Source organism: Drosophila yakuba, chromosome X, assembly GCF_016746365.2.
Source record: "Drosophila yakuba strain Tai18E2 chromosome X, Prin_Dyak_Tai18E2_2.1, whole genome shotgun sequence".
Taxonomy (NCBI): Eukaryota; Metazoa; Arthropoda; class Insecta; order Diptera; family Drosophilidae; genus Drosophila; species Drosophila yakuba.
Genome location: NC_052526.2, coordinates 19425167 through 19450581, shown reverse-complemented (window position 1 = coordinate 19450581; position 25415 = coordinate 19425167). Strand labels below are relative to the sequence as shown.

At 41.4% G+C, this 25415-nt stretch overlaps 3 protein-coding genes across 5 annotated transcripts; 2 read left to right on the top strand and 1 right to left on the bottom strand.

Moving 5' to 3' along the window:
* Positions 1-625: 625 nt before the first annotated feature.
* LOC6526013 (serine/threonine-protein phosphatase beta isoform) lies at positions 626-22791 on the bottom strand. Of its 3 annotated transcripts, XM_039373779.2 has the most exons (7): positions 22225-22791; positions 19852-20268; positions 18920-18952; positions 3734-4081; positions 3322-3665; positions 3124-3258; positions 626-3057 (listed from the first exon to the last, which is right to left on the bottom strand). In XM_039373779.2, the coding sequence occupies exons 1-7, from the start codon at positions 22274-22276 to the stop codon at positions 2944-2946; spliced, it is 1443 nt and encodes a 480-aa protein (XP_039229713.1). In that variant the 5' UTR covers positions 22277-22791; the 3' UTR covers positions 626-2943. The 3 variants fall into 3 exon arrangements, with proteins under 3 accessions (XP_039229713.1, XP_002101831.1, XP_015046588.1); XM_002101795.4 differs by lacking the exon at positions 18920-18952 and having other exon boundaries at positions 22225-22790; XM_015191102.3 differs by lacking the exons at positions 18920-18952; positions 19852-20268 and having other exon boundaries at positions 22225-22790.
* An 83-nt stretch (positions 22792-22874) lies between these two features.
* On the top strand, positions 22875-23547 carry LOC6526012. Its single transcript, XM_002101794.3, has 2 exons — positions 22875-23026; positions 23079-23547. The coding sequence occupies exon 2, from the start codon at positions 23088-23090 to the stop codon at positions 23430-23432; it is 345 nt and encodes a 114-aa protein (XP_002101830.1). The 5' UTR covers positions 22875-23026; positions 23079-23087; the 3' UTR covers positions 23433-23547.
* A 236-nt stretch (positions 23548-23783) lies between these two features.
* On the top strand, positions 23784-25116 carry LOC6526011 (DNA replication complex GINS protein PSF3). The gene is made up of 3 exons (XM_002101793.3): positions 23784-23982; positions 24053-24447; positions 24515-25116. The coding sequence occupies exons 1-3, from the start codon at positions 23880-23882 to the stop codon at positions 24653-24655; spliced, it is 639 nt and encodes a 212-aa protein (XP_002101829.1). The 5' UTR covers positions 23784-23879; the 3' UTR covers positions 24656-25116.
* The last annotated feature ends 299 nt before the right edge of the window (positions 25117-25415 follow it).

Here is a 25415-nt window from a genome sequence, read left to right as displayed (position 1 = left end):
TGGCGGTGATTGTTTTCTTTCTGCTCACTGTTTGCTTGGGAAACTGGCGAATGGAGGTCGCAGTTCGCGGCAGGAGGTCCAAAATATTTGGCTGTTTGAGCCAACCATTAAGCGACCTAGCTGGCTAACATGGCTTGTCCCTCTGGCAATCAGCATGTAGCTGTCCACAAGTCTTAACGCCCCTTTGGCCCCTTTGGCCACCCCACCCACCACCCACTCAGCTAGCCAGATTTAACTGTTTTTTGGCCCTGTTAATTAACATGGCATGTATGTTACAGCCACAGAAAGCTTTTCGGAGTTGATGGTTCAGAAAAGCTACGGTAATGGAGCCTGGTAATAGAACCTGGCAGCTTTCAAAAGCTCTGGTTGAAACAATAGTTACGCAATTAACAAGTTCTGAGTGTGGTCAAAACCAAAACGGAGCTTATAAAGCCTTTGTTGTCGGTCCTTAAAAGCTATCACATGAGTAGAAATCCAATATGTTTAAAATAATAATAATTCCACCCTTACATAAAAGACACGCTGCAACGTTGCATTAAGTTTTAATTAATTTTTATTTGATTTTTAATAATAAATATATTTATCTGTTATACGTTTTGTGTTTTCGTATTGCTTTTCCTCTCTCTCTACACATTTTCGCTTCCTGTTCTCACTGTAGTACTTTGTATATTTCGTTACTGTTATTTATTTAATTGTTCATATATATATATTTACATATATATAAATTCTCGTATGTTTGCATGTGTGTGTATTATTTATGAAAACTAGTATGCGAATGCAGGACACACACGCACACACACACACATATGTATACCCCACACACACGAAACGGATGTTGATAATTGGGAAATGTGTTTTTGCTAATAATCCGGAATAACAACAAATATTAGTGTTAAGACAACAGCTGAAAGCTAAAATGCTAGATCGCTCCACAGTTTCAGTTTCAGTTTCAGATTCAAATTCAGTTTTTCTAACATTTTCAATCATTTCTTTATCGGTTTACTTGTAATGCAATTAATTGACTTGTTTGCCGCCAGCATTCTTTTTTTTCGATGCGTATAGATTTAAAACCACAACATACTCTCGACAAAAACAAAAAGGAATCACTTCATTTTAGTATGGAACATCAACAAGTTATTCCTTTTTCTGTAAAGCTTCTAATTTTGTTTAAGTTTGGAAAGTGTTTTGCCAGATAGCTCAAATCAGTTGAAACCTACTACAAAATACATTTCTGGAAAGAATAACAATTTTTAAATGAATTTTAATTATCTTTCAAATGAAATGGGATTATAATACTCTCTATTAATTGTTACAAAATAAACGCAGTACTCTTTTTTCTTCATAATTAGCTTTCGTTAGCTGTATATGTATATGTGTATATGATCTGTATATATAAACCATTTGTTAGTTTACATGCTCGTTATCGTTTGTGGATGTTTCTTTTGGGAGGCAAAAAAGGCACTATAATCTAATAAGTTACGACGATTAAAAAATTAGTTTTTCTTTCGTTCCTTCTGTATATACTTATATATATTTTCATATATATTCTCATTCGCTTGCTCGCCAATTCTACATTCCTAACGAATTCCGTTTTTCTTATTTATAAACTAAATATGCACAAAAATTGGTGTTTCAAGAACTCGAAGTAATGCTTTTAAAATTCGTTAATTTTATATTCTTTTATTTATTATTCATTTTCTTTCTTGTTTTTTTTTTTTTTGTGTGTGAGGCAAGTTAAGTTAGGTTGGAGTTTTTCTAGGTAAAGTTTAGGCAATGAAAAACAAGCCCCAATCGTTAAATGCCCATTAACACGTTAACAGTATTTTGCCACTTAAACCGAATGTAATGACAAAAAATAGTTGTTAGGGATTAATGGTTTTGCGTTTTATAAATACAATGTAAGCAATAAATTAATTAAACAATGACAAAAAGAACATATATTTATATTTATAGATAAATAATAAATAAAATACACACACAGAGTTGAACTGTTTTAAGCTTACAATATAGGTTTTCGTTACGTTTCGTTTCGTTTCCGTTCCGTTATTATTATAAATTTCTTTCTTATTTTTTGATTTTTTAGATTTTTCTTAATATTTTGTTAGACAAATTTGTAATGCGCACTTAGTCGATAGGAAGAGAACCAAAAATCGAACAATTTGCAGCGAATTTTGTAAGCTCGGCGCACGGCCCAAAGGAAAACTAAAGTGATAGCTAGTCCATGTGGTTTGGTTCCACTGTGCGAACCCCAAAGGAGACGCACAATGGCCATATACTTTGCTTTCCGTTTTCGTTTTTGTTTTCTTCTTGTTTAGGTTTGTTTTCGTTTCTCTCTTGTAGTTATGAATATATAAGTATATAGTATATAGTTTACATTAATAAGCCTATATATAAATTCATTGCTTAACATCGCTGTACCTTTAATGTATTTATTTATCTGCATGTTTCGGGAGTTTTGGATCTGGGAGCTGCTGTTACGGGGACGTTGTCACAATTTCCATTCAACAGATAATCTTCAAATGCAGGAATCAACTTAACTATGGGCCTCTGAGTGTTTCACTGATGTTTCTGTTTCTGCTGCTGCTGCTGCTGTTGCTGTTGCTGCTCCTGATGTTGCTGCTGCAACTAGCAGGTACACGGATAAGGTAATCAAGTTGGATACAGATGCCACATCCAGTAACACATTTAATATGTTTACAGATAATGACGGATTCACATAGATGTTGATATTTATGCACTTCGATTTTTTTGTTTTGTTTTCTTTTGTTTTTGCTTAAATAGCTCACACATTTAATTTATCATTTGCCCATTCTCTACTATCGCCTATCGCTCTCCTTTGCTATCGTTTCTTTATATTTATATGTATATATATGTGTGTATCTATGTAAAAGTTTATTTCTGTTGTTTGTTGAACCTTTAAGGAAATGGAAGCGGATGGATATATTATTTCTTCTTGTTGGTCGCAAGCATTGGGGCGCTGCGCTGCGGTGTTGTAGGTCGCGACGAGTTCATTCCGCTGTACAGATACTTGGCCTTCTTCTCCGATGGTTTCAGGATCTGCAAAACGAATAAGATAAGAAGCTGTAGTCCATATCATGCATCAGTATGCATTGAACAACTGACCTGGAATGAGCACATCAGCGTGTCGTCCACGGTCATCATTCCGCCGGCGTTGTCGAACTCTCCACAGTAGTTGGGCGCCGAGAACAACGTGACCAGTTGCCGACGCGCAAAGAACTCGTAGCCATCCTCCACAACCTGCAGAACGAACAGCCCATTAGAATTATCCAATCAAATGAGGAGTTTTATCTAGGCACCCACCTGATGTGCACGGCAGATCAAGTCGAGCTCGTGCCGGTTCAAGAACTTGGAGACCACATCCACGCCGAATGTGAAGCTCACACCGCGATCGTTCTCGCCCCAACCCTGAACATCCTTGTCGGGATCGCTCCACAGCAGATCGCACAGTAACCCGGTATCCGGCACATCTGTGGGCCGCATCAGGCGTCGAATCTGCTCCATGCCTTGAAGATCGGGACTGAGGCCACCGTGGCAGCAGAAGATCTTTTCGTCAATGATGGCGGCTACCGGCAGACAGTTGAAGCAATCTGTGAAGGTCTTCCACAGTTTGACGTTGTATCGGCGCTTGCACTCATCGTAAAAGCCTGCCGACAAAAAAGGCATAAAGATAAACTCGCATATATTTGATAAACAAATGTGAATTCAGACTTACCGTAAATCCTATTAATACTGGCGCACTCGTGGTTGCCGCGCAACAAGAAGAAGTTCTCCGGATATTTGATCTTGTAGGCCAGCAGCAGGCAGATGGTCTCCAGGGACTGCTTGCCCCGATCGACGTAGTCGCCGAGGAACAAGTAGTTGGCAGCCGGCGGGAAACCGCCGTACTCGAAGAGGCGCAACAGGTCTGTGTACTGGCCGTGGATGTCGCCGCAGATGATCAGCGGTGCCTCCAGTTCCAGCAGGATGGGCTGTTGCAAGAAGATCTCGCGCGACTTGAGGCAGAGGCCACGCACCTCCGCCTCCGTCATCTGGACCTGCTTGCCCGTTCGGCAGCTGCGCACTGCAAGTAAACCGTTTGTTAATGGACTCCACATACAGATGGCTTCATGGATAGTTAGATAGATAGATAGTTATGGCAAATACACATTGTAAACTAGAGATTAGCCAACGTTTGACGCTTTAGCAACGGCAGCGGACCGAACGACAGACGAGCACAGTAACTATCGACGCAGACACGAGGAGACGAATCCATTGATAGGTGTGGGGATTTGGGGTTTTGAGGATTTCGGCGGGAAAACAATGCCACAAGAAATGGTTGCATACTTTGTGGCGCTAGCGAAACTGCGTGCAGGCTATGGTGAGGGTACAGTTGAGCTCAAAACATCAGTACAGGTGTATAACTATGTTTGTAGATGTTCTTGGCAATATGTATGAAATATACACAACTAAGCGGTATTTCCACAGTTCGAAAGCATAAGAGCACATACAAACTAGCAATAAAATTCCCTATATAAGTTGCAAATACTGGATATGCGCATGAACATATACTTGGAAACAAATTCCAATTCGGTTTTGAAATACTTGGATTGTGGCCTCAACTGTAGGCGTTTTTTGTGTGGGCATCAATAGAATGGCACAAGGCAGCAGTGTGTGGTTGGACTTCCTGGTCTTGGGTATAATTGCAGGTTGTCGCTTGGAACCTTGGCCAACAAGTGGGCGTATACACGTAGCCCAGCAGTACCAACCACACCACACCACACCACACCACATACCAACCCAATCCCAACTTCCTGCAATTAATTTTGCGCAAAAAACGCTCCAGAGCCGGGTGAAACGATGATAGTGCTATCCTTTATCCTGGGAATACAAGTAGGTCGTCCTCCGTCAGTGTCAGTGTGTCAGTGTGTGCGTGTGCACAAAAAATTTAATTAAATTTGGATAGAGCAAAATGCTGTCCCAGCGCTTGGCTCCAAAAAAGCAGACAAGCCCCAATCCATTCGTCCTTGCCCCGGAAGTTGAGTTGTGAGCCAACTCTGGATTTTGGATTTTGGATTTTGGGGTCGAGCGAGAGCCAAATGCGGCAAAGAGCTCCATTTTGGCCCAAGGAACGAGTGTGTGGGAGTTGTGTGTGTGGGTAACACAAAGCCAATTCCCGGAACGTCAGCGCAGCTGTGATTCCAGTAATGGTTAATTAAAGCTATCGCACATCGATGTAGGGAAACCTCAAAGGGGGAATTGCATTTATTGCGTATTTCGTATTGAGAGCACTTGAAAAAATATGCCACTTAATTGAAGGTTTTAAATGCAAAAGAGGGGATTAAAGTTACTTTGTTCAATCGAATTAATGATTTACTAGTTAATAGCTTTTGGAGAGATAATTTACTAATGAGCTGAATGCAATTGCATTCACAGAATTATATGAAATAATAAACTCAACAATCCATGCAGAGCTTAATGTAAATGAAATGGCTTCTGAGAAATTTGAATTGCTATGCATTTTCAGGGGTAAATCAAAGCTAAACGATTTTCCACCAATAAAAAAAACAGTCAGTTAATCAAATGAAAACCGGGCAAAAGTTCTTTGGCGAACTTTTCGCGCTCTCTTACACCAGCATGTGTTTAGCATCGGCATTATCATTAGCATATATGTATACCATACTATATATGTACATGGTACGTGCAGCTGGCGGACGTGGGATGTAGGATGTGAGATTTGGGATGTGGACCTGACCTGACCTGAAGGCGGAGAAGATAAATACACTGAATTATGCAAGCCATGGGTTCATGCACTCGGAGAAGTGGAATCCGTTTAACTTATGCAAAGGGTTCCTGGTTCCTGGTTTCTGGTTTCTGGTTCCTGGTTCCCACTTCCTGAATTCGCATTATGTAATGGGTCTACCCCGTCTGCGGTTTCAAACTTATCAAAGAATTACTTCCGCCTGCGCATAAATTTGCTGCGAGCATCTGCTCGACTTTTTGCCGAGATTATTAAGTTTGTTGGCGAAAAATATGACGTTTATCGAAAGACTTGATGGAAAGAGCTTTCATTAAAGTTTAAGTTTAGCAGAAGAAAATACTGCTACTACTTTCTTTAAATTTCTAGCAGTAAAATTGTTTGCCCCACATAGATTCTACTCTGCAAAAGTATTATATATGCTGGAAAATAGTATAGAATCAAGGAATATCTACACTTGCTGCACTTCAGCATGCATCAATGTTTTCTGCAGCATTTTCTAGCCACACGGGATTCGGTGACCCAGCAAATGATCATCACAGCTGTCATTCACTTCATATCTGCACAACTTTAAGCTCAACACTTTGACACACATGTGGTACAATGCTGCTGGGAGATGGTTCAGATATATAGATGGTTGGATGGTTGGATGGCTGGATGGATGGGGAGCGGAGTGATAGGGAAGCTCTTTATTTTTCATTTTTATGCAAATTTCCGCAATGTTCCACTCCACAGAAAACTGCTGCCCACTTCCCCGCACTCTGTCAGGCATTTGTCAGCATAAAGAAGACATCACCAAAAGCGGGGGGGTGTGGCATCCTGGGTGGTTTCATTTTTGTTTTGGGGTGGTGGGTTGTGGGTGGTGGGTGGTGTTGGGTTGATGGTTCTGTTTTTATACGACGCGGGGGCGATGTAACATTATGCGTAAGCAAAAAAGACGCGCATGTTTGTTTATCATGCATTTTACATGAGGACGCAGAGCCATCATCATCGTACAGCGCAGACATCTGGGCAACGCTACGTGCCGAATCCACTCCGCATGGAAGCTTCCTGTCTGTCTGCCGTCACATCTAACTGGTTCATCATGATTAACAAGTCTTAGCCGCTTCCCCATGCCCCGGAGTCAACAGCCAGCTGGATAAGCAACCCTTCCATCCTTTCATTATCTACATCCCATCTACAAATCTCCACATCTACACATCTACACATCTTCATCTTCATCCTCCTGCTGCTCCTCGCCGCCGCGGACAAATTAAAAATGCAAGAAAGCATATGGGTTCGAGTGGGGTTGGGATCGAATATGTTGGGTTGTGGGTCGGTTGATGACTACCATTCAAGGGGAGTTGTGGTTTTCCAACTAAGAATGCATCCTTTTATATAAATATATTCCATTAAAAAAATGTATCCCTATTCTGAGCAGTATTAATATTAATATTAATATTAATATTAATAAATTAGTTTTTAGTTGCTTTCAATTTCCTGTTGTATACTTTCCATCATAATCACCAATACAATCCCACTCCGCTTCAAACAATTTATGATATTGCGAGCTACCTGGCTCTAATTCACTCATAATCAAAGGGCATTCCCATCAGCTGAGAGCGAGTTACATGGCAAAACGGAATCCATCACGAGATTCACCATTTCGAGCTACGTGGCATGGCTCGGGAGACAGTTGATGGAGTCAAAGGAGCGTCTGCGTCAGACGTTTTATGACCCGATTAACTCCCAGGAGGATGATGAGCTGGTTGGTTGGTAGCCGGATGGTGGATGGTGGATGGTGGATGGATGATGGCTCTGGCCAAAGTGGAGCAGCAGCTGCCAGAAGTTAAACTTTCAAAGAACGGAAGCTGTGGAGCCGGGCAGGAAGGGCTGAATGAAAATGTTTAGCCATTTAGATAGCAAAAACTACCGAGTGCCGAGTGAGATGAAAGTTTGTGGACATAGCTGGCGAATAGACACGACCAACGCGACCAACGACAACGAGAGCAAAAAGGGCATGGCGAAAAGATAAGGCGCTCGGCAAAGTTTACTAAAACCAAATTAAGTGCAGCGAATTATTTTTTATTATTTTTTCCCAAAAATAATAGCAAGGCTGTAGGGCGAAAGGTCCAAAGTTTAATAGAAGGACTTAGGGTGACAAGTTGCACAGTTTATGCCACAAAAACTTTACCGAAACACAAGTTCGCAGTTAATGTGATTAATTTTGGATAAGAGTTAAAGCTGTTAAACCATTAGTCGTCGTTTCGCAGCGAAAAATTGAATTTCCCTCATGGTCGAATGGTCGAGTGATCGAATGGTCGAATGGATGCCACACCGCAAATTGAACAGCAATCAAATCCCGTCACCTCCCACTTTCATCTCAACCCGGCAGGTTGCAAACCGCAAACGAATCCTTCCCCAAACTGCGTATACATCTCATATATCTGACTGCATCGCATATTTGTAGAGGTGGCAAGCTGGCAATTTAATTAACTGTGTGCTCGATTCCCCCTCTAAAAGTACTTTTGGATTAAGGGTGTACATTTCAAACGCAAAGCATCCAAACCTTAATCGCAAAGTATCCAAACTTTAATCATCATATATATTCAATCGTCGTATTGCATGATCAAATGAAGTAAAGAAAGTTTGATTATAGTTTTAGTTAGTTTAAAAAGTTTATGAATTTAAGGAATGAATGTATAGAAATAGAAAATCTCTGTTAGATATCTTAATTTAGCACTATTTTCCCGCAGTGTAAACTATCCATGTGTTTGGATCTATTATGGGCGAGGTTCAATGTCGAAATCTAGTTCTTTTGACGCTCTCTACTTCGTAATTGGACCGCCCAACGACCTTTGGCTTTACTGCCTGGCAAGCAGAATATTTCCATGCCCAAATGATTGTTGCCCATTAGGGGTGCCACGCCCACGCGCACACCCACGCCCATTACCACCACCACCACGCCCACCACTAGTACACATCATGGCCCAGGTCGTCCTGCGTCCTTTGCGTGCTCAAGTTGAAATCCGAGCAAATGAAGCAAAGATAACAACGCCGACACAACCGCAACAAAACATCGAATAATGAACGCCTTTGGCCCCAACTTGATTAAGGACGAGTGCAAGAAAATATCGTTTGAAATTTTTCAGCCACAAAAAAAAAATGGGAAAAAAAAACAAAAAACAATTCACTTGCAAATCGGTAATTGTTTCCGTTTTGCATTGACCCATTTTGTTGGTCAGCAAGCAAATCGCCTTCAAGTGCTCGAGAAATGGAACTTTTAGTTAAACGAGATTTACTTTCCATTAAAGTGAACTCACTTTGGATTTATACTCAAATCGGAAGGAGCAAAGCCGATAATAATCTTTATTTAAGCGGGAGAAACAATTTCATATCAAGTAGCAATCGCCAAAATGGAAAACTCCTTCGTGGTTTGAAGTGATTTCAAAAAAAAAAACAAAAAAGGGAAAAAGAAAAAAGGAGAAAAAGAAAAACCCGAAATTGGCGCAATAAAAATTCGTAAATACTTCCGTTTAACATTGACCCACTTGAAGTGGAGGATTAGCAGATAGGGTTGAATGTCAGGGGGAAGTAGTTAGTGTTAGGCCCAAACTAATTGGTATATACACAAATGTTCCTCATTGGGTAACCACCTGACCCCCAGTTTAAGACCCCACCCCCACCCCCCTCCACCGCGAACCGACTAAACCCTACCCCAAGTCCCCATTTAAGCACATTAGCGATGATTATAACGGCGTTTACATCACACAGCAGCAACATTTTTGAGGGTTGCTGACGACAAATGGTGCAAAGTTTAGTAGGGGCGCACATGGCGTATGCGTAATCCGTTTGGATAAATATTCAGCGAACAGCGTACCGAACAAGGCGTTCTCTGCCCATTATTTAAATCACGCCAAAATCCTGCAAATTGTTAAATGAAATTGTGCAGAAAACTGTTCGAAAACGAATCGAAATCCAAACAAAGTGCAAATTGCGGTGGAAAAGATGTTAGCGAAATTAAAGCAAACACACAAAATCATTTTATATTTGTGCAGCACAAATTAGTTTAAGCACTCGAAAAAGCAGCAAAGTGCTGAAATTTTCAGTTTGTTTCCAATAAGAAATACACTTGTATACAAAAGTCGCTTGATGTTTACAAATCCTCAATAAAATCGACTTTAAAGCGATTTCCAAACGCTATGAATAATACAAATTCATTAAACATAAAAACTCACGAGTAAAATCAAAGTTTTCAAATGGATTACAGAATCTGAATCAGGTACACAGTAAACAACTATTTAATTTTTAAATTTACACAACCCTTTAATCGATTACAATTTCATTACGCCTATTAATAGATCAACTCGCACTAGGAATTTTCATTCGACAGCAAACGCAATAATAATCATAAATTGTTAAACGCATTCCATTTCCTGGAAATCGCTTGCATATTTCGAAATTGCTGGCAATCTGGGAAAACACTCTTCAATCGAAAAGTAAAAGAAAAGTAAAAGCGCACGAGATGCGAGATGCTGCTACTCTTCTTCTCAAGTTCTGCCCTTTGACCCCAGACCCCTGTGTTTTTTTTTTCTGTTTTTCGCTTTCCAACTCATTTCGTAGAACAAATCGAATCAAATCAAATTTGTGCAGCTTTTGCTATGCCATTCACTGTGGCCATTGGAGCGATCTATTGTAGATGTTTGTGCGTTGCCTTGGCGTATTCGAAATCCGAAATACGAAATGCACATGGAAAATGGAAAATGTACGGGCATGTATAGTACAGTAGTACAGTCGCGTGTGCTTTCTACTTCAGTGCGTACCACGTTGCGTATGCGCGCTATTTATAAAAATCAATTTCTCTGCCTTGGCAGCCAAACCAAACTAAAGAACCAAAAGAACGAAAAAAACAAAATGGAGCAAAGAAGCGCCCAAGAAACGAACCGAATGGCAAACAAACAGAAGGCAAACAACGTTGCAAAACAAATAAATAAATAAATAACACTGTTTAAAGCACTGTCTAGCATTAAGAACGCCAAAAGAAATCAGAGCAGCCAAAGGCCGATTCATATAGGAAGTTGCCTTGGCAAACTTTTCTTTGTTTGGCTTGTGGATTCACTCTTAATTTCTCAATTTCCATATACAACATTTGCTGTCATCGCATTTTGGCCATGTGCAAAGCAATTAGGTGGCAACTGCTTATTTCTACTTGTTTTCAATACTTCATTAAGCATATTTAACATGATTTAAACTGTTGTGTTAGCCCTTATATTTTTCAAATATTTTAGGCAGTAATGCAGTATATGCCTAATATTGTTTAAAATTTCCACACGGTGATTTCGATTAATTATCTTAAACATACAACATTTCCCCCTCGCAGCATCCGTTTTCCCTACATTTTCTTTCTTATCGGGCTCGTTTTCCCTTTTTGCTTGCCCTCGAGTTTCCCAGCCCCTCGAGTTGGACCTCCTTAAGAAACAAACAATGACAATGTGAAAAAAGCTAAAGAAAAAGGGAGAAGGAAAAGTTTCCAACGCGTGCAACAATGCCACCGATGGATGAGCAAGGGAAGGCAGAAAGAATCTTATAAAATAAACATTTATTTTTAGCATATTGCTGCTTTTGCTTTTGCTTTTGCTTCTGCCTGTGCTGCCGTTGCTTTAGTTTAATTTTTTTCAACTGGCTGGCCTGTGCTGGCCTGCCAAATTGGAAAATGGAAAACTCAAAAACGCAAAAGGCAGGGCGGGAAAATGAGGGGGCCAGCATGGCGCTCGGCCAGCCACTGCAAATGCCATATACATATACACTCGCCGAGCAAAAGGCAGAATTCAGAAGGCAGAAGGCAGAAGGCACTCCTTTGCCTCTTTCGCATGCTAGTTGTGTGGGCCCCCATCCTCCGCGGTGGCATCGATTTTGTAAGAAGCTCCCTCGAATACACGAATAACTAACTAACCAGACCAACAGCCCACCAAAGTTCCAACAACTGCACTCATTTGGCTTGGCTTTGACTGGTCGGCGTCGTCATCGCCTTTGGCTATTTATCGAGCGACATAACTGCAAAGCCAGGCAAGCTCAGGGATGCCAGCGAAAGCGAGAGCAGCCCTTTCACTGATCGACGACTGGAATCACCTTGAAGTTGAGGGCTAACAATAAGATAACTACCCTAAAAACCTGAAAACCCAAAAAATTATATCTAGAATTTAGTAAGCAATTTTATTTTGTTGTTCAAAATGTGTGCTTTTATAAATCTCTTTAATGTTGCCTTAAAGCAAACGGCACATTTCTTGGTATTCTGCAGAATTTTAAACCAAGAATTTCCCTTGAATATCACTGCTTAAACTAACACATTTGATGCACCTTTTTATGAAGTAAACAGTGTGTTAAAATAGCACAACATTTTCAAACGGAAACTGCTCCAAATTGCAAACACTTTAACAACAATATAAATGACTTTTCATGCATATTATATAGGAAAACAACATCTCAATGGATTCGATGCGGATGAAGGGGTTTTTCGGAAGACGAGGCAGAGGCATTTACGTCGACGTATTGTTTTCTATATCTACGAGTGCAAATTCCATTTTATTTACTTGAAGCTTTTGCTTAATTAGCGCCTCGTTATGATTGTGTCGTAAGGCGGAAGCTTTTCCCCCCAGTTGTTGCCACCCACAAACCCCCAATACCCCTCACTCTGCGACTGATTCATTTGTCTTATGGCCACCGTGTCTTTGTTTTCGTGCCCTTGCAGACCGCATTCCATACTACTGGTCACATCTGTTAAATACACACTATCTGACCCTTTAAAGTGCATATACAATCGATCGTTCATCAGCTGTGTTGTATTATTTAGCAATTTACAACAGTACTTTTCTAAATTTCTAAATTTGTTTATTTCCGTCCAGGGTATTCATAATTCGTTGCTTCGAATGCGCCTATCTTTCTTGTTTTCCTTTACGCGCTGTAAGCGTTTTTCCAACTTATCTTATCGCCAATAATTGGAAGAAACACATGCGTATATCTCCGGCGACCTTAAAAATAGCCATTCCATTTTGACAACACCAGCAGCAACAAAAGGAGGAACAATATAAGAACAACAACAACCGTAACAACAACAACAGCAACAGCAGCGACAACAAGTCAGCGAGAAAGAACAAAGACAGCGTAGAGCATACATGGCGTATGAGTAATGAGCGTTCTCTACATATTTGCTGGCCACGGTTGAAGTTTTCTTGGTTTCCCTTGATTCAATTCATTTCATTTCGATTCCATTACATTCAGACGACTCCGAGGGTCGTCGATTAACCCAATTTGCGGCTATTTTTTATTTTTATTATGTGCCACACTTCCGCGAAGATCTTGTTCAATGTTTTCATTTACGAAATGTCACATAAATTGGATGGCTGGATGTTGGTGTTCCATTACCCTATAGTTTTCTTGTTTATGTCGCAACTTCAATTAATCTCGCATTTGTATGTCTTTCATATAAACACAATTGTTTTTTTTGCGTAACAGCAGTTGCAGCGCCTAATTGTGTTTATATATTATTAAACTGCCAATGATCCCTGGGCGCCGCAGCCCCTGCGGCAATTGTTTAAACATTCGCAAATGTCTATTTGCTAATTAACAAACATAAGGAAAACATTGAGAAAAACAAGATCCGCCCTAAAAACACCGCAATTTCCTTTCGTTGCACAGCCAGTTTTGTGGGTGGCAAGTGAACCGCATTATTTATTTTCATTTAATTTGCATTTTACCTTGAAAGTTGTTTTGGTGTCAAGTTGTTTTCAATTTGTTTCTCGTTTGTATTCTCTACTTAACAGGCATCTTCATAACTTGGCCAAAAACTGTCATACAACAAAAATATTGAGTGTTTATAAACGGAATTCTATCTATTCTTGTCACTTTCCATCAGATTTTTGGAAATCCATTTTTAAACAAACTTTCGAATTTTTCAGCAAAAAATTTATGTTATTATTTAAATATTTATACTTTGTTTGGGGGTAAACTTTAGTTCGTTACATTTCCCTTTTCTCTTCTTTTCTTTTTTCATTAAATTCGAGTTTGTGGGTGTTCATTTTTCAACATCAAGCGAAAAAGTTGAGCTGGGCAGTGTTGGTGGCATTGAAGCTGTCCATCGCAGGTGTTTCGATCTTTTTCGCAAATTAATTGAATTTGTATGCGTTGCATTCGCTTAGCTGATGCGTTAAATGTTGCAATTCAGGACATTTGGAGTGTCATCAAAAGGGAGCGAATGCTTTCAATTCGATGTTGATTTGCTTGATATGCTTGAATAGATTTATAAAATCAGATTTATCAATGGCGATTTACATGTATTTAATGTGAATATGAATATTATGGCCGGAAAGTAATCCGAGAATTCTGCCTTTAGACCATCATTTGCTTGCCTAAATGGCCTCTACTTTCTCCATTACTTTCTTGGGCTTTAAGGGTGTGTTTGTCCAAAGGTCAAGGCACATGGCAAATTTATTTCACCCCAAAAAAAGAAGAGTAAAGTCGTGAAGTACCTTAAATTCTACGCGCAACCAAGTAGCCCAAGTAGTAGGTGAATCAGGATGATGGGGTGGCAATAAGTCGAATGGCCGAAAGTTGGCAAAGTTAAGCAATTCGGGTAAAGTAGTGCAAGGATAGCTGACAGGCGGCCAGAAGTGCTGGCAAAGGAAACGTTGATTGAAACCGAAATTGGGACTGAAACTTGATGAACTACTTGGAAAACAATAAACACTCGCAGAAAAATGACGCTTGATAATGTGATAAGTACAGGATTCGTTTTAAATTGAATTCGCTTCTGGGAAAATATGTACTTTTTCTATCTATTAACAAGGGTGTTAATGTATTAAATGGACTGCTGTTTTTCATTGCATAGAGCAATTAGTAACAAATTGCTTGCTACTTTGCACATTTTCCTTTGAGTTGTTCCTTTAAGTAAGAGGCTTAAAGCGAATTTCCCTCTGGTTTTGCTTTTTCTCATGGGTACAAAAAGTTCTACTTTGTGCAGCACCAGCAGATTGCGACATTTTGCGACACCACTGACCCCTTGACTTCCAACAGCCTGGGCCACTGTTTCATTGGAGAAAACTTTGTTGATTTATACTTTCATAGCTCTCTGGCTCATGAAAATTGCACAAGGAGCACGGGGCCGTCTCGTGTAATGCCAATAGGCATTAAAAATGCATGCAATGGACAGTGCGCCAAGGAGCTGGGTGGAAAAGAGTTTTTAGAAATGTGTCAGCAATTATGGCAACTGCGTCAGCAACTCGTAGCTAATCCATTAGTCAAAAGCTGAAGAAGCCTTTCGAAAATAGTTAAAGCCTTTAAAGAACTTTATGTAGTAGAGACGAGATTTCTTGATTGCCTTAAATAATCATTATGAGAATCTATAGATCTCAAATCACAGTTTCCCAAATGCCGTGTAAAATACCTTGTGTTACCACTGTTAAGTGAAAGTATATTCCCAGCATGTAATGCCGTACGATAAATTCCAAATTGTCGCATTCTGAATATCTGAATGGACATTCACAATTCGTGTGCCGAAATTATGCCATTGTCCGCCTGCCTATTCCAAGCTCAAGGACCTTGTGCACAATCCATTCAACCCCTTGAAGTATGCAACAACCATTTACAACTCCGCACAGCCAGCAAGATGACCGAAGTATAAAAAACAACTTACAATGCTACACAACAAGAGAATGGCCCGCAAAAATGGAAGGCAAAAATGAAGCAAGAAAAAAATAACTAAGCCAAAAGGTCAAATGTATTATTAAGCTGCTTCTCTGTGTGTAAGTTTCTGAATGTGTGTGTGTATGTGTGTGTGTGTAAGTGTGTTTCTTGGGTGTGTTTCTCTGAAAGTAAACGAGAAATTGAATTTTTCCTACATTTTTACTTTTTTTTTTTTGGGTCAAATGGTCAGGTTGTTCTGGCAGCAGAGCCTTCCATGCCACCTGCTCTTTCTGCGGTGGTAACCTTCAAAATTTTTGGCCGAGTATCATGTTAAGCCCTCAAGTATCCCTTGGCCAGGACCCCCCACACACACACACACACTCGCACACATACATACGTACGTGTCATTAGATACAAACATTTTATTCTTTTTCTTGTTGGTACTTTGCGCCACTGGCAATTCGTTCTCCCATTTTTTTTTTTTCGCCCTCAACCAGCAGCGAGCATTTTTTGCTTTTTGCCGCTCGTTTTTATTTGCCAAGTGCACGCAATGTGACAAAACGTGGGCGGTGGGCGGTGGGTTTTCAGGTGGGTTTTTCAGGTGGGGTGGGTTGGGTTGGCTTTGTAGCCTGGTGAGAATTATAGTGTCATATTATATAACGTGCTATGTGCACGTGTGCTCCTACGGCGAAATAAAAATAGAACCGCATGTAAAAGGAAGGGGAGAAAGCGCAACAACACCATAATTAAAACACTTGCAGTTGCAGTATTAACTGCAGCCAGTGGCTAACTGCTGCTTGCCTGCTTACACTGCGAGAAAAGAGGCAGTACCTTAAGCATTTTATTTTAAATTAAATTTTCGCTGAGGCTCTTACAATTTAAGTAAAAAATACTTTCTTTTACTTTCGAATAAATCAGTTTAGTAGCTAGTTACCCATCAAGAACCCCACTTGAAATCGTAATAATTCGTAGAGAAATGAGTATTTTGGCTTTGGTTTAACGGCGCTTAAGCAAGCATGAAGCGCCTGTTCTGTTGTCGTTTTTCCCCGTTTTTATTTTAATTAATGAACTAACTTTTGGTGTTCGCCCCCCTCACACCCTCGCACCCTCTTACCCCCATGGTCCACAACAATCTCGCTGCGCTCTCTAGTTTATACGCGCTTATGGATGCAGGCCAACATTTTTTTTTTTGGTTGTTGCTCTGTTTGTTGGCTTGTGAATTTCTGTTTGGTTGGTTTTGCCCCCCGGTATTTATGACACTCGACTGGACGTGCGGTTATCATAATTAAACAAGTAGAAAAGTCTGGCATTCATCAGGGAATGAAATGGGCAAATGCTGATATAATTTCAAATTACCAACTTACAGCTCTGTTCTATTGATCCACCATTTCCTTTGTATTGTGTCTAAGGAACAAACTATGGCTAGACTGCAATTGAAGCAGCTCTCATTGCCCACTACCCACTTGTATCCATTCGCCATCGCCATCGCCATCGCCGAAATCAGAGTGCTCCTCCCACAGCTCAGTGCCTCCCACAAATGTGGCAAAAGCCGATGGCGAAAGCTAATCAAAAACCACTTAAATGGAAACGGAGGCATTAGCGAAACCTCCCCACCGATCGACCAAGAAACAAAGGAAACACTAACGGCCCTTTGCTAACAGAATCACCAGACACGCAATGCCAGTTTTCCATCGTTATTTGCTTTTGGGCCACTAATGCCAGCTCTTCTTCCCTTCTCTTCTCTTCTTCTTTTTTTCTGGCGGATTTGAATTCCCTTTGCCATTATTATCATTATTTTTCCACACTGATTGACTCACGTGAAGGTTGTGACATTCAAATTATATTTTCAATAACCGCGGCGTGGCATTCAAACAAACTTGAAGAGATGCCGATCACTTTTCTAAAACAAGGATGTAACACCAAATCGACCAATCAGTTACCCATTAAAATAAAATAGTATGCCTAATAGCTAAGAGCTGTGCACTTAAGAGCAGTGAGTTTATAAAATAAGGCTACTTTTAGTGCCATTTTAAAGCTTTGTAGTTTCTGTTGAGAACTATAAAGATTATTCCACTGATATAGAAACTAAATGTGCCACAGTTTTATTGCCAATTACAGGGCATGTAATCGCACAACGTGAAGAGCGATGACAACCCTGGCATGCGAGAACGACTTTTGGCGACATCGACGACACACGAGAAAGCCATTGGACGGTATTTCTATATATACATACATATATATACATACATATATAAGCGGGGTGGGTGGCGGTAGTGGTAATGGTATCTACAAACTACAATCAATTATACAAATATTATACAAACATTAGAAATGCATCAAAATAACGAAGGATATTTGTCAAGGCACGGAACGGAACCCTTGGAGAGGCCAACGTCTACGACAACGTCGTCTGTCAGTGGGACAAGGATGACTTGGCACTGTCTTTTCCGTTCTGTTCTGTTCTGTTCCGTTGGGAAAGCTCGCCGCCCCCTTTTTCCTTTTCCCAAGCCTTGGCACACTCTCCATGGCAGCAGCACGTGCGAAAAAGAGGGGAAAATATGGGACAACAGGCCAATCAATAACACCGAACAACGAACACCAAACAACGAACAACGAACAGCAGAACAGTATGTGAACTAGAAAGAAGGTTTGCAATCACTGGGGTTTACTGGGGTTAAGGTTCCTCCAATTCGTTGGCCCGGGGTTAAGGCTCCTGGCATGATAATTGCGAAATTTTGAAAGCTAACTTGTTGCTTTTAGTTTATTGGGCATTCGACTGACTGCAACTAAATGGCTTGAATTGAATTGTTTTAAAACTACTTAGGTCACAGAACTACAGCTGATACTTAAGTACTTTACACAACCTGATTAGGGACTTTCCAATAGACATTTGCACTCAGGTTTATAATACATTATTTTCTAATCTTATAGATATGTGTCTACCTACATAAATACGACGATTTGTGTTGGTTAGATAATAGATGGTCATATGAATTGGTTGACAAACGAAACCAGAAGAGAAATACTTATATAACCCCCACACTATTTGGCTTGCTCCCCGATTTTGTACGAGTATATAGTAACCATCTGCACACTCAGCGCCAATCAAATTTGATATAGTTTATGATTATTGTTTAACACCCAGAAGTGCTGCAGTTGTTTGCGATGTCGCGTGTCACATTCAACGAGATTCTTTTTTGGACAACAATTTCCCCCCTGCTTTTTTCGTTTTCCGACGTCATCATCATCCCAATCCCAATCCCAATCACAATCCCACTCACTGAATAGAAATGCCAACCCTTCCTGCCGCATTCTACTCGAATATTTATACATTTAATTTGTTTCGCATTACATTTGACGTTAGTGGATTTTGCGCTGTGTGAAAACAATTAGATGAGGGTGGAGGGTTCGGGGTTTGTTGGAGTGATTGCATAACACACCGATACACACACATAGATAGAGATAAACACATCTGTAAAGTACTATATATATATATATGATATGTACCTAATCGGGGCAGGCGTTGGTCAAGCGTTGGCACTGACATTGCGATTGCAGTTCCGGAAAAGTAAACAGTAACCCCACACCAAATCATAAATATTATGAAATTCTTCTGCCCCAAAACATAATTGTTTTTACTTATAGTTAGTTCTAGTGAAGTGCAGATGGGGGTCTCCACATAATATTCGGCATATTGTTGTTTGCGCTATCGATTGAAACCCTAATCAAACATGTTGCAATTACTTTAGCAAATAAACAAAAACAGTTGGCAAAGTTGAACCGCTCTAAATGGTACATGAGATTAGTTCAATAAAAACCCAACGAAAATCTAAAAAACTTTTAAATAATAAGTAATCACCCCAACGATTCATTTGAACTGCCTGATTGCTCATACAATAAAACTGTCTTATCAATAGGGTTTCATATTTTTGCCAAGTTATGATTGAACACAAAGGCAGCAGCGGGTCACATTGTTTTGCTGAGTGTACCCAGGGATAAAGTGCTGATTGAGTGGATATGTATTAGTTTGGTATTGCATCCCTTTGTGCTTCCCAAGCTTTTAGCCGTGTGACAAGCGGGTGAGCTGCTGGCCGCTAAGTGATAAGTGTGGGTTGCATTTGATTTGGACAGAGCTCAATGGGATTGGATTGGTTTTGGATTGGTTTTGGATTGGATTGGTTTGGTTTGGCTGAACGAAGGAGAACAAGCGCCAAGGGTTTATGTTTTTGTGTTGACTTGGTGGGGGAATAGACGACAGACAGCGCGCTACTTGGAGTATGAAGTCTCATGGTCGTGACCACTGCAGTGTATGGTTTTTTACTTTTGCATCGGACTTATGGACTTGTGGGGCAGAGTGATGATGATGGATGATCATCAAACATCGACAAAGTGATCAATAGGGAGGAATTTTTTAAGTGGAGGATTGAAAGTGGTAATACCAAACTCGGCGACGAAAAAATCGCGCAGTTTCAATCTGGATTTCTTGGGCTCCTCGCGCGGATGATGGACGGTGATTTGGTCGCCATCGGCCGATATCATTGTCTCGCTTGGCGGCGATATCGAGTATTGCTGGAGCAGGCGGCGCTGCTGTTCGGTGAGCTCGTCCAGCGGATCATGGCTGGATCCTGGCCCAGCACCAGCACTAGCACCAGCACCAGCACCAGGAGCAGCACCAGATCCCGATCCGTATCCGGATGCGGAACCAAAGGAGGAGGCCACCGCCGCCAACGACGAGTAATTGCTGCTGGATGTGGGCGATGAGGCGGATAAGCCGGTTGCTCCGCCGGCGGCGGCCAATTGTTGAGCGATTAGCAGCTTCTGGGCGTGCTCTTCGGCCTCTTTTTGTTTTTTAAAGTCTTTCGAATGAATGCACATACATATATTTTCATATATACATACATGTTTATATATATATATATAGAGAGAGAGATTTATAAAACTATGGGGTGTGGGATAGGTTGTGTGGGCTGTAGGAAAAAACATAAAAAAAGGCAAAAGGTAAGCGCAATTTCCATCCTTCTCGGAAAAGCGAGAGCCAGAAAAAAAAAGACGACAGCCCGGCAAAGTGCCCTAAAAATTCAATTTCAATTTGCAATTTGACAAATGAAATTTATCTGCCGCCGCCGCCGCATTTGCTTTTGCTTTTGCTGTTGCCATTTTATTTTTCCTTTTTGCTGCCGGTGACAGAGGCTGATGACGCTTCATAGATCAAAATTAATGGTGTTTTTGTAGGGAGGGGCGGTGGGCGGTGGGCGTAGTGCCATGACCTAGCCCACTCGATGACCTTGACAAATGGTTGGGGCCTACCGCGGCCATCACGCTCAATCTGCCCCTTTTCCCATTTACTTAGCGAGCCGAGAGTGGTTTACAGTGATCACTCGATAAAGGAGCGACTAACACAGTAAGTAATTCAATGATATCTTTTTATAGTCATCCCAAAGTAGAAACAAAACTGTGATGTTAACAAATTTGTCTCCGTTTTCTTTCAGCTGTGTTCTCCCATCGAATGACCACTGTAGTTGGGTCGTGTCATATCGGCGCAAGAAATAAGTGAAACCGAAAGATAGAATCGAAGGAAGAAAAGCGAAACTCATTGCGGAAATGGACAAAAACCGAAAATCGCAATGTTCAAATGCAATTTCCCCGTGGCGTCGGTCAGAGCTAAAGCCAAAAGGGCGGTGTGGCCCTCCCCCCGGAAAAGCGGAAAAGTCCAGTCCCAAACTGCCGCATCTTCGACATTGGCTGACACTTGCAAAACGGCGGACAAGCACTAAGCGGCTTAAGCAACCCTCGCAGATGTTGGCTTTTCACCAAAGGAAGAGGCAGTGGCAGTGGCAGAGGCAGAGGCATATCGCATTCGAAACCGAGAAGAGGTTGCAAAAATGTAAACTATTTAGCGCTTTTACGCTTTGCAGGAAGGTTGCATGATGACGACGATGACACAACCCCCACCGCGCTCTCTAAGCCAGCTACAGTGGATATCGGCTATGGCGATCGATACTCAGACAACATTTTGGAAGTTCTCGAAAATATTCCTTGTCTAGGGAATCTATTGATAAAGATCGCTGGATATATCAATTTAAAACTACGAAATACTATTTCTCAACCGATATTTACAGTGTCTTTAGCGATGGTCGCGTGACACGAAGACGTTTTCCCACTCCAACGGCCAGTGGGGTTACACATATGTGCGGCGGCAAAGCTCCTTATCGAGAAACTCATGTGATTCAATTCCATTCCTTCGTCGGCAATTTCATAGCTACACATTCTGTTTGAATCACGCCCGTGTTTATCAGCTCGATGACGTCATTGCCAATATAGGCGAAACAAGAAAAAACACAGCTAATAAACTATAAATCCATTTGGAAGACGTTGGCGCAGGACAGAGATGGCGTGCTTTACAGCGCGATCACTGTTAGCGTTATGTAAACGCTAATGAGCGTAACAGTAGATGCTGTTGCTCTTCATCTTGTTGTTGTTGTTGTTTTCGCTGTTTTCCAAGAGGAGCAATGAAAATCAATTAAAACTAATTGATTCAAGAGTCAAATTCAAACGGTTGCAGCGGCAGTAGTAGCAGCAGCGGTGGCGGCGGCGGCGGCAGCAGAGAAAGGGGCTCTCGCAACAACAAAAAGAAAACCTACTACCATTTAAGCGAACAATGTGCAATAATTAGAAAATGCAATCGCACACATACACACAGATAAACTGTGTAATAAATTAAAAAAGGGGACAGGAGCGTGGGAGGGGCGCAAAGGGGGTGGTCGGGTTGGATAAGGAGGATCGAAAGAGGGGAAAATTTCGCATTTACTTACTCTCCAGCAGCCGCTGTATCAAACTGTCCACATTCAGATCGAAGTCGCCCATTTTTCAGCAGCTAAATTGTTCTTCTATTGGCCGCGTTTTGTTGTTGTGGCCAGCTGTTCCAGAATTCCGATTGGAATTTTTGGCGCAACAACTACACGCACGCACACACACACACACACGCACTGCGACGCCAGTTAGCTTATATACTTGTACTATATGCTATTGTAAACAATAAGCTTCGTGTACTTCAAATTGTTGTTATATTCTTTTCTCTTTTTCTTTTTCTTACTTGCCGCAAAAGGCAATTTCACTTTTTGCTCTCTTTTTTTTTTTTTTGTGAGAGATTTTGTACGGTGGGCCGCTAGTTCACTGATGTTGCACGAGGGGCAAAAACAGAAAAAAAAAATATATAGAAGCACGGCCGCTCGACTTTCGGGATCGCAAATCGGTCAAGGAATATATAGATGTGTAGATCTCTGAAGGGGGAGAGGAGCTGAGAAATCGGCTTAACTGAGAATTTATAAACCAGCGTAATTTTTCTCCGCCAATAACAAAACTCGTCGGACAGCTAGCTGAGTATGACCGTTTGCCGGAGGGCTGAAAAAGTTTTGGCAGTGGCAGCGCGCCTATCGATAGCTCGATAGGCCGACGAAGCAAGCCAGTGCTCAGCAACACGGCAGTTAACTGTTAAAGTCCTTTCGCTCTCCAGCCCTCGTTTGCGTACGTCAGTTTGAAACTTTTTACTGTAATTCAGAAACTTAAACGAACAAGTTGTGTGCTCTCCTAAGTTACGGAATTAACTAATATAGGGTAAGTGAACACTTTGAAACCAATACTTTTGTCTGATTCTTGGGCCCACCAGATACTCGAAATGGCTATTCGGGACATTTGGCTGTTTTTAGTCACCAATAAGCGGCACTTGCTGCGCGCTATTGCACTTTTCTTGATTTCAAGTGCAATATTGCTCTTCAAATTGGACAACAACGTCGCCGGCTCGATGATCAATTTGCTAGATCTGAACGGCGGACTGAACTCCGCCAGTATGTGGAACCACAATGCTGCTGTCGGCATCTACACAGTGAGTCTTATCATGGTGGTATTCGCCGTGTTCTTTCAACGTCGCTTCCGAATCTTTGACACGAATGTCATGATGCCGCTGGAGGATGCAGCTAAGCAAGCTGATGAGGAGAAGGAGGAAGAGGAGGAGGAGGACTAAGGCGTTAATCACCATTGCCGGACTCGCAGAAGAAGAAACATTCCCAGCTATAATATAAAAAGCTTTCAATTATTCTAAATTGAAGTCAAAATAAAGTCATTGTCGAGAACGGAAACATTCCAAAAGTTTTTTTTTTTTGACGAAATTTGCAGAATAAGGTTTTCTTTAATTGAGTAAGAATAATATATGACTATTTGTCTGGAAAATGTCAAGTGCAGTTTGCGATTTAAGATTCGCGGTTTCGCGTACTTCTCCTCCCACGCTTTTTATAGTGTTAGTGCATCCCTGGAAATATAAGTAAATAAAACCTGACCAGGTCAACAGCTGTTTTAGCCTCGATAGACCCCCGGCAAAATGCATCTGATATCGATAGGCGATAGGCCGCGCACTTAGGAAATTGAATTTACCTAAAATAAAGATCAACGAATCACAAAGCTTGGCTTCGCAATGAATGGCATGAACTATTTTCCGAACTACTACTCCATCGAGGACATATTCGTGACCCAGGAGAAGGTGGAATGCCGGGTGAACACCAAGCTGCAGCGAATGGGTGAGTGATTCGTATGATGGTTAGACGCACATCCTGGCCAAACATTTCATTAATATCGAGTTCCATGCAGGATTCCTGGACTCCGGTGCCGAATCCGATGACCTGGAGCCCGGCAGGACGGTCAATCTGCCGCTGTGGTACATCAAGGAGCTGAAGGTAAACAATGCCTACTTCACCGTCGCAGTGCCGGATATCTATCGCAATGTGCACAAGGCCGTCTGCGAGGCGGAGACCACCCACATTGAGCTGGGACGCCTGCATCCTTACTTCTACGAGTTCGGTCGCTATCTGACGCCCTACGATCGCAACCACGTCATCGGGCGCATCATCTTCGAGACGCTGCGCCAAAGGGTACGCCACCTTTTGGACATCTCAAAGAGCGACGGACAGGCGGCCAAGGCGGAGCACCGACTGGACAACATCGAGGCCAAGCTGCACGAGGCTGGAGTGCGCACCAACAGTCAGGTGGGAGCACTTTATTCCCCAACTGGCAGCCACTTTATTGACAAAACTTATCCATTTTCTATTTCAGTACATTGAATGGCTGCAGATGACGGGCAACAAGATTCGCACCTCAGAGCTGGTGGAGGAGCACCAAAAGAAGCGGCGACGAGCGGATCGCAGCGATGACGAGGGCGATGCGCTGCCCAACAGCAAACGGGCCACCTTGTGAACCAGCAGTCCAGCAGTCTGGCAGTCTAGCTGCCCAGCAGAGTAAACAAGTCCAGACACACTGATGTACTGTGGAACTGTAGCAACTTTATTTCGTCCATTCGTTCGGTGGCCATGGGGGCAGCCTGACCACTCAAAAATACACTTCATCTACACTATGCACTCGGCTAAATCCATTTGTACAGTTCAAAATACATGGGTTTCGCATACATCTCTACGCATAACTAAGCATCCAATCTGGGACCGGTCATACATAAAACTCCTAAGAGCTGCCGGTTCGCGTTTTCCATGGACTTGGCAATAAGCCAAACAACCGCGCATCCTTGTACGATGTTGCGCCACATTATTACATATAAATAGTTAACTACATATATAATTATAATCTTGTAAGCTCAATTAAAATTTGATTTTGTGCTAGTTTCACATACATTTCACAAATAAACATACACCAATGTCAGCGTACATACATACATAGGTAGTTCTCTTAAAAGCAACCAATAGGACTTCATTCTATGTCAGGGACCGCAATGCTTATAAGTCTGGATTGTGCTATTTGTTTATTTTGGAAGAGTTTTCAATGCTATAATGTAATGAGCTAAACAAGTTAGGCTATAGCGCACAAAATAGGCCAATATACATACATAATATAAGTGGTATTTATATTCTAATAAAGAAAATAGTTAAACAAATCAAACAAATAAGCATATCAAAATATTTAAAACAGTAGAACAGCTTTTGAATTTAAAGAATAAGATAAAGGA